General features: G+C 30.9%; 2 protein-coding genes and 1 non-coding gene across 4 annotated transcripts in view; 2 read left to right on the top strand and 1 right to left on the bottom strand.

The window, feature by feature from the left end:
* The window catches only part of LOC105362340 (muscle-specific protein 20), a 38,809-nt gene extending 24,627 nt beyond the window's left edge, over positions 1-14,182 (bottom strand). Inside the window, exon 1 of one of the 2 annotated variants that reach the window (XM_011499764.1) lies at positions 14,117-14,182. In XM_011499764.1, coding sequence (XP_011498066.1) covers positions 14,117-14,170 — 54 coding nt within the window. In that variant the 5' untranslated portion in view covers positions 14,171-14,182. Of the gene's footprint in view, positions 1-8,566; positions 9,065-14,116 lie in introns of those variants that run through there. The other variant, XM_011499765.1, reaches the window with a different exon arrangement.
* On the top strand, positions 12-3,092 carry LOC105362339 (muscle-specific protein 20). The gene is made up of 4 exons (XM_011499763.1): positions 12-146; positions 2,387-2,586; positions 2,655-2,775; positions 2,857-3,092. The coding sequence occupies exons 1-4, from the start codon at positions 141-143 to the stop codon at positions 3,037-3,039; spliced, it is 510 nt and encodes a 169-aa protein (XP_011498065.1). The 5' UTR covers positions 12-140; the 3' UTR covers positions 3,040-3,092.
* TRNAL-AAG (transfer RNA leucine (anticodon AAG)) lies at positions 11,259-11,340 on the top strand. The gene has a single exon. It is a non-coding gene; the product is annotated as a tRNA-Leu (tRNA).
* Positions 14,183-14,900: the final 718 nt, after the last annotated feature.

A 14,900-nucleotide genomic window follows, 5' to 3' on the forward strand; every position in this document is an offset into this window, starting at 1 on the left:
TCGCGACGGCCGGCATTTTACTTAGTCTGTACTCTACTGGGGCACTGATTGAAAATCTTACTCTTTCATTAAAATTTTTAATCTCACTATCGAGATATTTTTTATCCACACCAAACTACACATCTACTTAACTACATAAAATGCCGGTATGTTTCTCATATTTACGTTATATACATCAAATGATAAATTCGTCGATTAATCACATTGATTGCATTGTGTGAAAAAGAACTGCTCAATTTGGGGTGTTTAGCTTCAAAAGTGAATTAGAAAATCGGAGAGTGAACCACATTAATAGAGAAACAATTTTTTTAATTTTAATCGTTCGGTTCGTTATGGATAATAAAAGTTTTTTCAGAACATTTTAAGTGTTTTCCGGAAATAAATATCATAAAAATAGTTGTTGAAATAAATTCTATGTTACAAGTTCTATTAACATTTAATTTTGAGTACTTGTTCCTTATAAATATGATTATTTATATGGCATCCTTATTTTTCTTATTTATTTGATGAAAAATTGTTGTTAGTATTATTAAGCAATAACCTATTCCACCACATATTTTAACTAATTATTTTAAATTAAAATCATTTTTATAACTTCATAAATATTAAACCCAGGTTAAGCGTATTCATTCTGTAACTGCAAAATTAACAAAAACTTTTTCTTTAATTAAAATAAATTTCGACATTGATATTATTTTCATTATTTTATGTGTGATTAAAAAATACTTTAAAGTATGTATTAAAATAAAATTAAATGAAATTGTATGCATTTATACAATATTTCTTTATCAAGTATTAATTATTATCCATCAATGTATCATCAATATTGAATAAAACTAAACGGATATTTTTCAATTGACATTCCAAATAGTTGACAACAATTTTAATAACTAAATAATTGTATAACATATGCGTAACTGTCGATAAGCTTTTTAATTTTCCAAGAGAATATATTGTTTAAATTAATTTATGTTCTTCTGTATTTTTATTAGTTAAACTATATTTTAGAAGTTTAGTTTCTTATTTGAAAGCTTTAAAAATATGAACATTCGACTAAGCGACAACATTATCTATTAATAAACATATAGCTTTCACTTTATAAGATTACACGTAAAACAATACCGATCGTCATATTTTCTATAATTTTACATAATATAAATTATAAATAAAATTATTGAATCTCGATAATCTGTCGATAATCGATAAAGTATATTGATGTAAGTTAAGAAAGTCACTCAACCACCTTGAAATTGATGTAACTAGACAGGTGCCGACTTTGACATTATGCCAAATAACCACTGGAAGTCGATACATAACATAGACTGCGATTTGTCTAATTTCAGTGTAATTAAATCGCTGTAGTTTAATTAGTTTAGTTAAAAATACGTATTAAGTATTGCAACTAATTCAATTTGCATTGCTTGCTCCGTTGATTAAAAAATATTAATATTATTATTATTTTAATGAATTGTATGCTATTCATGAATTGCACTTATAATTTTTAATTAGTGTTACCATTCAATAAATGTACTATATAAGTACAATGAATTTAAATGCCATATATAATAATCAAGCTAAAGTAGTATTTAGTTACGGTTTACTGTGAAAATAGCGAATGCCATCGTTGTCATTATGAAAATCGTCGAATATCGGAAGATGTTGTAAGCTCTAAATGAAACATTATTTCCAAAAATAATCGTGAGTGAATGAAGCTAGACTATCAAAGCGCGTAGATTATTTGCGATGTGGGTAATGTATGCCGACCAGGATGCATATATAGGTGTACATACATTATCTCACATATCCAGTAAGAGTTTTTCTCCGCTATAAATACATAGTTAATCTCATTCGTCCTAAAGTCAAAATGGTAATTACATCAATTCGTATGATACGATTGCTGAATGATTATCGATTGCTTATCGGTTTCGTAGTAAGTAATGACATTAATTATGTGTAAAAATAAATTCATTGTTTTCCGTGGATTCTTGAAGTACAGTGAATGTGAAGTATTAGATGACTATAACTAATTTTTAAATAAAATATAAATTTAAATAGTATTAATTTGTGATATTAGTATAATGCGAAAGAGTATATAAGTGAACAATACTTTAGCAAATTAAAAATTTCTTTAAAAAATAGAAAATAAAATATCTTATAAATCATGAAAAGGCTTTTTAATATCTATAGCAAATATAATTTATTTTCGAAGAATTCATACCAGTAACTCAGCGCTTTCTAACGCATTCTATTTTTGTATAAAGAAACATTTTTAACACCGTCATATTTTCTACCCAACTTAATGCGATGTTGCTTTTGAGCGACTTATTCGAGAGTCACGAACTTTCTCGAAAAATTATTTTTATTCGAATAAAATTTTTCCTCGCAGCCACGTAATAAGGAACAAGAACAAGAAATTCTTGATTGGATTCAGAATGTTTTGGGAGAAAAATTGCCCCCTGGCAATTACGAGGACATTCTTAGGGATGGTGTTATACTTTGCCAACTGATTAACAAGATTGCTCCAGGTTCAGTAAAAAAAATTCAAAACAAAGGAACTAATTTCCAGCTTATGGAAAATGTTCAAAGGTACATATTCAGTGATTAATAACATACAGAAAATACTTAGCCAAATATAATTAATATTTGTATAATAGATTCCAAGCCGCTATTAAAAAGTTTGGCGTACCGGAGGAAGAAATTTTCCAGACCGCTGATTTGTTCGAAAGAAGAAACATCCCTCAAGTGTCACTTTGCCTATATTCTTTGGCCAGAATAGTATGAATTTTAACTATTTTATTATATATTCAAGATACAATTTCATTTATTACTCGTTGTTTAATCTATTGTTTTATATAGACTCAAAAACACCCTGAATACACGGGACCACGACTAGGCCCCAAAATGGCTGATGAAAATAAAAGAACATTCACGGAAGAACAGCTCAAAGCAAACGAAGGACATCTTAACTTGCAAATGGGCTTCAATAAAGGTGCCAGTCAATCTGGACATGGGGGTTTTGGAAATACGAGACATATGTAAATTTTGTACTAAAACATCATCTATATATTGTATATTCAGCACCAGGTTTTTTATTACACGCGTGCGCGCGTGTGTGCACAGATACACTTATATATAATAATAATAAAAAGCCAATAATTTCAAAATTTCATATCTTTTGCAAATAATTAGAATTATGAATAATAGAAATAAAAAATTCGCGAAGAAACTATTAATAATGACATATCATTTTTAATGTTATCTATTGTATATAGACGGCATTTTATAATATTACACACATTGGCCCATATATGCTTACACGATTGTAAAAAAAAAAATAAAATAAATATATCAGTAGTATTTCTAAATTTCAAAACTTATTCATTTCAACGAGACATCCTTACGAGAGTAAAATAATATATTATTAAAAATGTAGCTTTTGATCTTCACCTTCCTTTTCAAAGGTCAATTGTATGACATTACAAGCTACTTTATTATTAACTGCATATTAGGAGAAAAAGATTTTATGGAAAGTCGGAATCAAAACAGTGCAACATGCTGAGTGAAATGACCGAATCCAATGTCCTACGTCCGACACTTAGATGTCAAAATGCATCAACCAAGTCCACTGTCTCATATTCATGGTTTGTACAGCATACTTTGGATTAACGCCAAAAGATGTATAACATTGTACACTCTAGGACCGTCTCGTGCATTTGTGTATCATTTATTTAATTTATATTTTATATAATATTTTCTATTACAGTAGTTAGTAACATGACTGAGGTTTATTTTTATTTTAATCGATGTTAGCTAAATTAAGTATGTCTTGATATTTAATAATATGTCTTCTGTTAAGAAATAATATTAATAATATAATTTCTAATTAAATTACAGTTTTATTATAAGTTATCTGGATTTGTAAATTAAAATAATAATTTTTAATGAAAAAATTACTATACACAAATTCCATTTACCAAGTAAATGCTAATATAATTATAAACTAATTATAAATAGTGTGTACAGAGCGATGAATTTTTTAAAAATAATTTTCATATCGATATTATTATTTATCAATGTCTATAACGTCATCTTAGCCCCAAATTCATATTGATACTAGTAGGTTGACTTACAAGACCGAACGTTCGTTATTGACAATTTTTTCAATAATAAAGACTCCTTAATTTATTCATTTTAATTTTAGTATGCATAATAGAGTCCTAATTAAACATGCTTATGCTTATTCAACATATAATAAAGACTTGTATATTATACACATTCGTTAGAAAATTAAGTTACAATTCATATCGTATAAAAAATTTAATTAAATCGACTTTTCAAGTATTTTTAATTAACTCTATAATATTATTACACATTACAGACTATTTTTATTACTATATAAAAAAACTATTAGTTTATTAAATATTATTGACAAATTATTAACTTAATTTTCTAATTAAAATTTTTAAGCATAATTTATTCAATCATAATTTGTAAATTAATTCAATAAAACAGTATTTGTTCATCTTACATTTATTTTTAAAACTTATTATTAAAATAAAAATTAATTATACACATAAATATTTATTGTTCATTAAAATAGTAATTATAACTATCTATTATTACGAATTAACACGGCTAAAATAATTTAATATAATAATTCAAAATAATTCTTAAAACTTCATTATATAAAATGAACATAAAATCTCAATAAACAAAAATTTATAAGTACGGAATAGACGAAATTCTCATTTAAAACTTTAAAATAAAGAAAGGTACTTTTCCTATTATTGAAAACATTTTAATTCATATAATTAAAATATTTTCACTTATATGAAAATAACAATAATTGAACAAATACATTATAAATCTCAAATTAATATAAAAAAAACATTAATTTATAATAAACTGTAATTATAGTAATCAAAGCGTGTAAACAATATAAAGAATAAAACATTTTTAACAATTTATTATTTATTTCTATAAAATAATTTTTCTTAAATATACAAGAATAAATAACAAATAATATATAGATCTCATGAAATTAGATGCAATTTAATGTTCACCAATTTTTCTAACGTTTGTTTTTATATCGTAAATTCAAAATATATGAATAGATAGTTTATTGAAAAATAATTATTTTAAGCCAAAATACAATCAGTCTAATCCCACTAACATTACACTTGAAAAAAAGACTTTTTTTTAATTGAAAATATTACTATTATAAAATAAATTTGCTGAAGGATAATATGATTAATTTTATGAATAATTTTCCGACTGATTATGGAAAATTTTGTGCAACATAATGGATTATAAAGCATTATATTACTAAATACTTTAAAAACATATTTTTACCATTTCAATTATCAATATTCATAACAATATCTTTATTATATTATGAATGTTGAATTTTTAATTTAAATAAATCAAAATTACGCATTTATATTTGGATATTGTCAAATCCTTGGATCTTCGCCAAGGCGTATCACTAATTTATAAAAAATGAAAATAAATTGAAAAATTAAAATTGAAACCAAGGTTATTGCTTACGTAAATTAATTCTTTCAGATTCGATTGTTTCTATATTTCTCATTAACTAAAAGTACCTTTTATTGTTTAAATAAAGCAAATAATATTGTTTGATGCATATGTAAATTAATTTATAAGTTATGAGAATTATCGCATGCATTTATATATTCACTTTCATGGCACTCTATTGGAAATTTTAAATAATAAAAATTACTCTCAATTTCATCGACTGTATGAAATTAGTTGTAATATATTTTTGGTTTAAATATAATCTATTCCGTCAACATTGGCTTTGGTGATATTAACGCCATCTCTTACAAAGGAAACGAATCTTTTTTTTAATGTAGATATTGAGCTTTAATATTACAAAGTCGGTAAGATGGCTATTTATTTGTTTATTGAACTGTTATATATCAATATTATACATCAATCAGATTACATCACATTTCTAAATTTAGAATATACTATATAAAATTTACTTTTGATAGTAGTATGTGAATACATGTTAGAGTACATTAAATTTATAAATTCTAATAAACTATGCGATTTCGTATGTTTGTGAAGCTTCAGAGTGCAAATTTATATTGTTCATTCGACATTATTAAGCATATATACTATATATTTTTCAATAGTTCCCATAGTTTTCAGTATTCTTTTTCGTGGGTTTAATTCCTTTCCCAATATCATTTTCATACTTAATGTTAATAAACTAAATTTCTAGACTAAGAAAGTAAACATAAATGAGTAGGATGTGTATCTTGTGAAAATGATTTCTTTTGAAAATTTTTAATAGGTGACAATAGATTTTGCATTTTTATATTTATATGATGTATTGTCGACATTATATGTATTTAATATTGAATTCTAATAATCATATTTGTAATAAATTTTAGAAATATAAGTTTTGTTATGGAATTATATTACTTTAAAAGATATTTTAATCAACGTAATAACTTAAAATTTTTAATCATCATATGTAGAAATTGCGTGAACTATTTATATAGATTTCAATTATTCTGTCGTTTATAATTGAATATTAAATATTTTTCCGTTTAAAATATTTCTGTTAATAATCATCATGAAATATTTGTATTGTCTTGAAAATGCATAGAATAAAAAAGGATTTAATCATTTTTTTATTATCTTAACAAAAAATTTCTAGCAAATGTACGTAAATCAGTCTATAACTGAATGTCTTTTAAATTAAGATCTTACGATTAATCTATCAATAATATCTGAATTTTAGAACATTTTCATTAATTATGGTGGACAGCTGTAACTATATATTTTAATGCATGAATTGTGTGCAAAATGAATATGCGAAAAAGAAAGTTTATTTGTATTTTCTCATTTCAGTGAATGCCTGTTTAATATGTTACAGTTTAATTCTAATACTTGATATCTATTTTAATCCTAATAGCTTAAAACTTCGCATTTGACGATGTTTCTCTTTCAACATGTTCCAAGGTTTGTTTATATTACGATATGGAACAGGGTCGTTCAGAAAAAGCCGTTCGGCTCAAAGGCAATGTCACGTCCTCAAAATTTCCTTGGTTCTGCATAATTTTATGTAGAACGCTCGTCTCCGATGCGAAACTTTACATGTTCTTGACACTATAAACACACTAACATTACCGCGTTGAGGTTTCTGATTCAACTGTTCTGTTTCTTAATGATTTAGTCGAGGTCACTTTTCCAAGTTATTCCTGGATCAACTATGTTGAAGATACGCGAACTTAGAAGTCAGAAATCATTGTTCAATAAATTGCTACGCAATTATATCTTGCATATTTCTTAGTTGTCCTGTATATTGTATAAATATAAAAAAAATTGTTATATCTCATAATTTTGATATCCTCGCTTAAGTATTTAATTTTACTTTTTGTTTTCGTCATTAATATTCATTTGCAGATTATTTTGTTTTATATGAGAACAAATTATAATCATTCTTCTCTAAAATACAAAATTATCCTTGTAATTGAAACTCGAACCCATATCAAAATGAAAAAAGAACTCACGATATTAAGTTATAGGAAAAAATAATATAATTGTTGTTCATTACAACAACATAAACCAAAATAACTAAAAATTATACTTGCTCGCTCGTGATTCCCATCCTCCCTTGAAATTTGATGAGTCAGCAGTGATTCATGAACAACGAGTTGGTGTCAAGGTTATTTTTGATCTCATTACAAGAACGCGATGAAATTCACTTGCTTATAAGTAAAATTACAAATATTACCACTTTAAATCAGCAACAATTTTATGAAATTGTTATCGGCGAGAATATTGAAAATATCTTTCACAAAGTAACATGTTATAAAATGAAATTTATTACAAAATCGTAATATAAATTATGAATTCAAATTCATTCATTCAAATGAAGAACTCAAATTAATGTCAATATAAAGAGTATAAGAAATAATATAATAAATAATGAGTCGGCTAGTGCAGAAAATTTTATAGAAATTCTATTTAATCAAAAACAATAGTTACTGTTTTAGAGAGTTCTTTGACAACATGCAAATTGCTTCCAATCAAGTTATTTGATTGAAATGACGCGTAGTGGCATTACTATTGTCCAATTTAATTTATTAATAAATCCGTTATGAATTAGATATTTTAAGGCACAATTCACTTCTAAAATTTATCTTGTTAAATGCAGCTTAACTGTCACACATGGATATAGTGATAACCGCATTTCTCACAGGATTCGACAGTAAATCCTTTGAAAGCAATTTTCATGCACAAACGCATAAATGAACCGAAAGAATGTCAAAATATTGCAAATTGTTTTCTTTGAGAATACGCAAAACAAGTTTGGAAATGCAATTAAAATTTTTTTTATGTGTTTGTCTTCACGAAGCATTATAAAGGAAGCTCGCAGTTGTACGTTTTCAATCCAAGTTGAAAACGCTGACAGTACGAAAGAGGAGACAGTAGAAAGGCAAGGATAATAAGCAAATACCGTAATATTATTGGCAGTTTAGGATAAAATATAATATGTTAAAAATATTTGCACCGTTATTAGTCCTCTTACCTGCCATAGCGGACGTCCTGGCATGACGTTGGTCTTGTACAAATAAGTATTTATAAAGGTCAAAAAAAGCAAAAGTCGATGTTACTTGAATTGGTAAAATTTGCTCTTCCTTTGTAGCTCAAACAGAAAAAGTGTGCGATCTGTGGCTCGTGGCTGAGTATATATCTATGACAATTGTGCGTGAGTGTTAGTGAATGTGGGGGCGTTTCTATATATGGATCACTTGGTTGCCCGCACACATGCACATATGAAAATCTCTTTCTATACATCGAAAGCACGACGGGTAACTGGAGATATTTTTCGGTGGTTAGCGTTTGTATTTCAAAAAAATCGTAATCTAGCGGAGCTAAAAGCTTGTGGCTTTTAAAAACGCGCCTTCAGTCTGCTTTCGATTATTTTAAAATTTAGCTTGCGGCTTTAGAAGCATCGAACCAAAATAGAAAGAGAGAATGAGAAGAAGCTTTTAGAGAGACCACAGTAAGCTTTCCGATCGCGCTTTCTATCTGTTATTTTAGCGGGCGATTCGAATAATTATGTAATATATTGATAATTATTTTTAAAAGTGGATATAACATTATATAAAGTTCACCCTTAACTAGTTAAGCACTTGAATCAATTGACTTTTAAAATTATTTTTTTTCCCCAGGATTAATACACTATTGTATTTTGCAGTCAACTCCGTTACTCTCATGAAATAAAATGCATAAAAGCTTTTGTAAAATAATTTATTCTCAAATATGATTGATAGATAACAACAGAATAGAAATTTTATATTTTACATTCAGACTTTGAAAAAACGTGTATTTCTGAAATATTAACAAATATATTTTGATTACTTAAATTAAAAATTAAAATATAAAAGTTGAAGTATAATTTGTAAAAATCCTATACGCGTCTTATATTCTTGGAATTTAACGTTAATAAGGTCATAATGCTAATATATTTATATCATATATTAAATTAAAAATAATGTAATAAGTTTTACTCACATCGACTATAAATAGTTTTTAATCAATTGTATAGTAATTTTGATTATCATTATCAAATTAAGAATAGCCGATCGAAATAATTAATTTCAAATCCATCAGAGATTTTATTTGGCATTCTTACATGTATTATTTATAAACTAATTTGACCATTCGAAATAAGTTTTTGTATACAGTAATTGAAGCAGCCTTAAAATTTCAAACAAAATCTATTAAAAAGAATAAAACGAAAATTAAAATTAAAAGAATGTAATGAAAATCTAAATTGATTAAATTTCAAAGTTTACAAATTAGTTTTTAAAAAAGGATTTTTAATTAAAAATATATTTCGAAATAACTATTTATCTAAATGAGAAATTATAAAATAATTACCAATGACACAAAATCAGACATTGTATAAAATACATTTTTCTTTCAAGTATACAAAAATTTTCGTAAAATATTTTAGCTTATAATATTGAAACATTATGCGTTTCTGCTGCATATATTATTATTGAAATAATCAGTATGTGTGGATAATAAACAATAGGATTGATTTTCATTATCCTGTGCCATCAAATATAGCCTAGTCTCTGTATTTTATTAATTGTATTATTTATAATATGATGATTTTTGGAATTTGTATGTAAAATTGAAAAATTCTTTAACTACGTATACTTTTAAGTAAAATTTTTTCACAAAATATCCAATGAAAATATTTCTTAAATAAACATATTTCATAGAATTTTTGAATACATAATAATATTTATACATTTTGTACAGTACAGGAATTATTAGAAATACATAAATATTACTTAAAATACTCGATTATTATGTGCGAGATTTTGGCTGGGAAACAAAATTTATTGTATCAAAGACGACGAAGGAAAATAAAAAATCAATAATGAATGTCTTTGGTCGAAGGCTTTTTATAACGAACTATGCAACTACCTATTTTATTCGCAAACATTTAATAAATCATTACATAATGTATGCATTCTAATAATGAACGTTAAATATCAATTGAACCTTGAATACTATCTTATTTATAAGATATTGTTGCAGAAAAATGTACAGGATTTTAAGGATTTCATTTGAATGAAATAACAGATTTTACAAAAATTGACCCAAGATAAAGTTTTCAATAAATTTCTTTACTTTACTATGAATGGTGCTTAGTAAAAGCAAATAATTGAATGTTTCAATATTCTTAATAATCGTTTAAAATCCGTAAAAATTTAGTCAAAATCAACAATTCCGTGTAGTATCATCATTAATATTTCTGCAACATGAGTATTCAACTGAAACGAAAATATAAGCTTTTATATACTTACTATACAAATAAATGTATATAAAATGTTGTTTATAGCGAATATAAACGCGGATAAAACAGAAATGAATTTATCAGTTATTAGAAATCAAGGTAAAATGGAAAAGTAGTGTTAGTGGTAGATTAGTAGTAGTTGAAAAGTTGAAAGCCTGAAAAAAAAGACAAGTTCGTCGTTCTTTGTGACATCGTTACAAAGAACTAAGAATAAGGCTAAAGCAAAGAATTTCTTATCACAGTACATAAATAGAAAGTAATCACTAGCAAATGTCAATTACTATACGTTTTGTAAAGGCTCTTTAAATGGCCCATCGAAATAAAAGAGCATGAAAATTAGGAAAACATTATCCTTGGGCATAATGGCATCTCTGGGGCGTCAATAGTACTAACAAGCTCGAGGGGTAGCGTGGCCGAGCGGTCTAAGGCGCTGGTTTAAGGCACCAGTCTCTTCGGAGGCGTGGGTTCGAATCCCACCGCTGCCAGTTTCTTTTTTATAATTTCAAAATACAGTTTCTCGTCTCCCTGCAGGTGTGAATACTGTCATCACCCTTTTGCTCAAGTGAGCAAAACAGTTTTTTTTTTTGACACCAATAGCTCGAAGCAGGAGCATCCTCCATCCGACAGTGCCGCAACATTCCTTTTTGCGCAGTCGGCAGTGCTCGGTGGAGCAAGGGGTTTGCGGTTTGTGGACGGGTAGCTGGGAGGAAGGGGGAGACACCGTGAAGGATATGTATGCATATATATATATATATATATAGCGAAGCTGATGGCGGCGCAGGCGTCGCGATAGTCGACGACTCGCCGGTGTAAGTCGTTCTCCGGAGTGTCGGTGGCAAGTGCAAACCCCTCGTGGCGTTGTCCCGTCGTGCTCGGTGCATCGCGGCCCCGCGGAAATTGCACAGCCCCGCGCACTGATAGCGACGCCTTCGAAGGTCCAATGGGTTGCGTCGGTACGCGGCGCCGTGGTTCACACCTAACAAGCTGCCATGAAGTCCGAGGAGCTTAACAGGCGAGTCTCGCGCTCCGCCGTCGTCGTTCCGCCTGCGCACGCAATAAAGCGCAGCGGTAGGGGAAGGAGTAGTGCGTGGCGCCGCACCGCACGCGTTCGGATTTATCAAAAGCTAATGACGAGGCCGTTTATTTTTGAGCTTCGCGTCATCGTCCGCAAGAGGAGAATAGTAGAGATGGGCGCTTTTCACTTACAATACGGTGCTGCCACAGAATCATGAGAATGGATGAGTGGGTGGTGAGCGTTCAATCGTCGTCGCTCTTTATGACTTTTGACGATTTCTTTTTAATTTAATCGGAGCTCTGCTCATATATATATATATATATATATATATATATATATATATTACCGCAATATGATGATTCTTTCTGTGACTTCAAAATATAGTGTTACTCTTACGTCCATTAATATCATTACCCTTTGAGTTGAATAATAACATAAAAGGCTTAACAAATTAACGTTATTTATAACTTTTACGAATAAATACATCGATCCTTTATTTCGTTTCATTGCAAATGAAAATGTTCGATGTAGGAGGCCGCATTTGCCTTTGAAATTCGATATAATTGTTATTGTTATTATTATAATGAATAAGTGATACAGCGAGTAGCAGTAATTAATATTACGAGTACAAAAAACATAAGCGATGCGTATGAGCACTCCTAGGCATGGATAAAACGCTTAGGATCATCGTTTTAAATAAGCAAACGGAATTTATTTAGAATTTTGTACTAAGGCTTATAATATGCAGGCGTGCTTATAAAAATGCCGTGTAGATTGAATTAAGGAAAAGGCAGTTCCTTTACCCGCGGATATTCCAAGCTCTTATATATGAATGTGATCCTGTTGCGAATGTTGTTTACAGGGGCTCGCCATACCTACCTATTTTCAAGGTTTCAACAAGGCCCTTTTGTGCATACATCAAGGCATGCACGCGTGAGTCCGAGTCTCGCCACGCACGAACAAAGGCGAAAGTAAGACAGATGAATTATAATAACGACCATCAATGAATAGCTCGAAGAGAAAAGAGGAGAAAGAGAGAGAGAGAGAGAGAGTATGCGTGCGTGCGTGCGTGCGTGTGTGTGTGTGTGTCCATGTGTACGTGCGTTAGTGTGCGTGCGCGTGCGTGACAGAGAGAGAGAGAGAGAGAGAGAGAGAGAGAGAGAGAGAGAGTGAGCGAGAGAGTGAGTGAGGACAGAGCGAGAGATTGTGGCTCCAGTACGGTGTGCTGCCCTGATAGACGTTTTATTCGAAAGATGCCACCCCGGGCCACGCCCCTGAATATTTTCAAAGGCACATCTGTCCGAATTTGACTTCTTCAAGAAATGCCGCTTATCTTCTGTAAATATTATACGCGTGTGTATGCGAGAACAACAATTAAATTTGAATAGTTCGTAAACGCATTTGTTATATTCTATCCCTATCCTCACATCAATCAATAGTAGCCTATTTTATTAACGAAACTTAATGTTTATAATCAATCGTATTATTAACTTGGATTTTAAGAAAGTAATTTTAGATGCGACGAGACACGTTTCGAGCAGCAGCACCAACCATTGATAATCTTGCAAGTTTCACAAAAAATATTCATTATTTATAATGATAAATTAATAGGACGAGAGCACGGGATGATGCGTGTGTGATCGTGGCACGCGCATTGTGACAAACTTGAGACGCGGACTTCTTTTCTCATATAGCTTGGGAATGACGCGAAAATTGTTCTCACATCCCGCATGCGTACGTCGTTGTATCAGGAAAACACGAGTGGTTATCCTTCTCCTCTCTTATGCAGCCAAGAGCAAAATTCGCGCGGGTTGCCTCGTTCAGCCCCTCCTTTCATCAGGAGCACAGAAGGTCAGAGGGGGCACGCTGCCGACCGTTTCTTTCCTTACTTACCTACCCGCCGCCTTAACAAACGACTCGACTCGACTCTACTACAGTCTCCCTCTCTCTCTCGCTCTCACTGGCTCTTACGCACCTACGCGCACATACGGGCACGCAAACACACACCTTCTCTTTCGCTTACTCGCTTACTCTCTCTCTCTCTCTCTCTCTCTCTCTCTCTCTCTTACTCACGCACTTTCTATATATATATATATATATATCTGTCTACCTCGCTTGGTCTCACTCGTTCGACGGCACACGCGCGCCATCCATTCGTAATCCCCACTCTATACCATGTGTTGCTCATCCACCTACCACTCACTCGTGCACTCACTCATTCATTCCGACATCTCTTCTGATTCTACCTGCATTTCCACAGTTGCAGCTGCCGTTTGTCTTTCCCCGCAAATTTGTCGCATCAACTCTGGCTCCACTCACGATTCGCATTCTTATTGCAATGAAACGTACTCTCACTCTGTCTCTCTCTTCCTCAGATTGCCGAAATACTACATATCACACGAGTCCATTCTATGCAAATTTCCATTAAACGCATGATCGATCGCGAAAGCGCGAGCGGCGAATAATTCGCGCGTCTCATCCTGCGTGTCAAGCGCGCTTTCGCGGTCGAGAGCCGAGGCGCCGGCGTCGCGCCACTGCGCCGAGAGAACGTGTTTCCCCTTAACTGTTAATCACTCCAGCGCGATATCTTCAGCCTTATCTGCTAACTCCTTGGACTACCGCGTGCTTCATTATGTTTGCCTGATGAGGAACGCCGGCTGATTGAGCCTAAATGATTACGGCGTGTTAATCATTAAAACACCCACGCGATCCGAAGGTGCGAAGAACGGCGACGCCATCGCGACCAACCTCGCGGACTCTTTCAAAATACGCGATCTCGTCAAACCTACTATATTCTAATGATGAACCAGTAACGACATTCGCTCGTCAGCCAATAACTCGTCCTCCGTTACCGCCGCACTCCGCCTCCCAGATGGATACCACCAACCTCATCGATCACGCCTATCGACATCGAAAGCGCCGGACCCCTATGCCTCCCTCCGACTACTAATTAATCCGAAACCTTACGGTTTCGAGCCCGGCACTTTCCGTTTATTTATTATAATAATACCCTTTTCTCGGGCGATAATT

This window comes from Ceratosolen solmsi, unplaced genomic scaffold (genome assembly GCF_000503995.2).
Source record: "Ceratosolen solmsi marchali unplaced genomic scaffold, CerSol_1.0 scaffold35, whole genome shotgun sequence".
Lineage (NCBI taxonomy): Eukaryota > Metazoa > Arthropoda > Insecta > Hymenoptera > Agaonidae > Ceratosolen > Ceratosolen solmsi.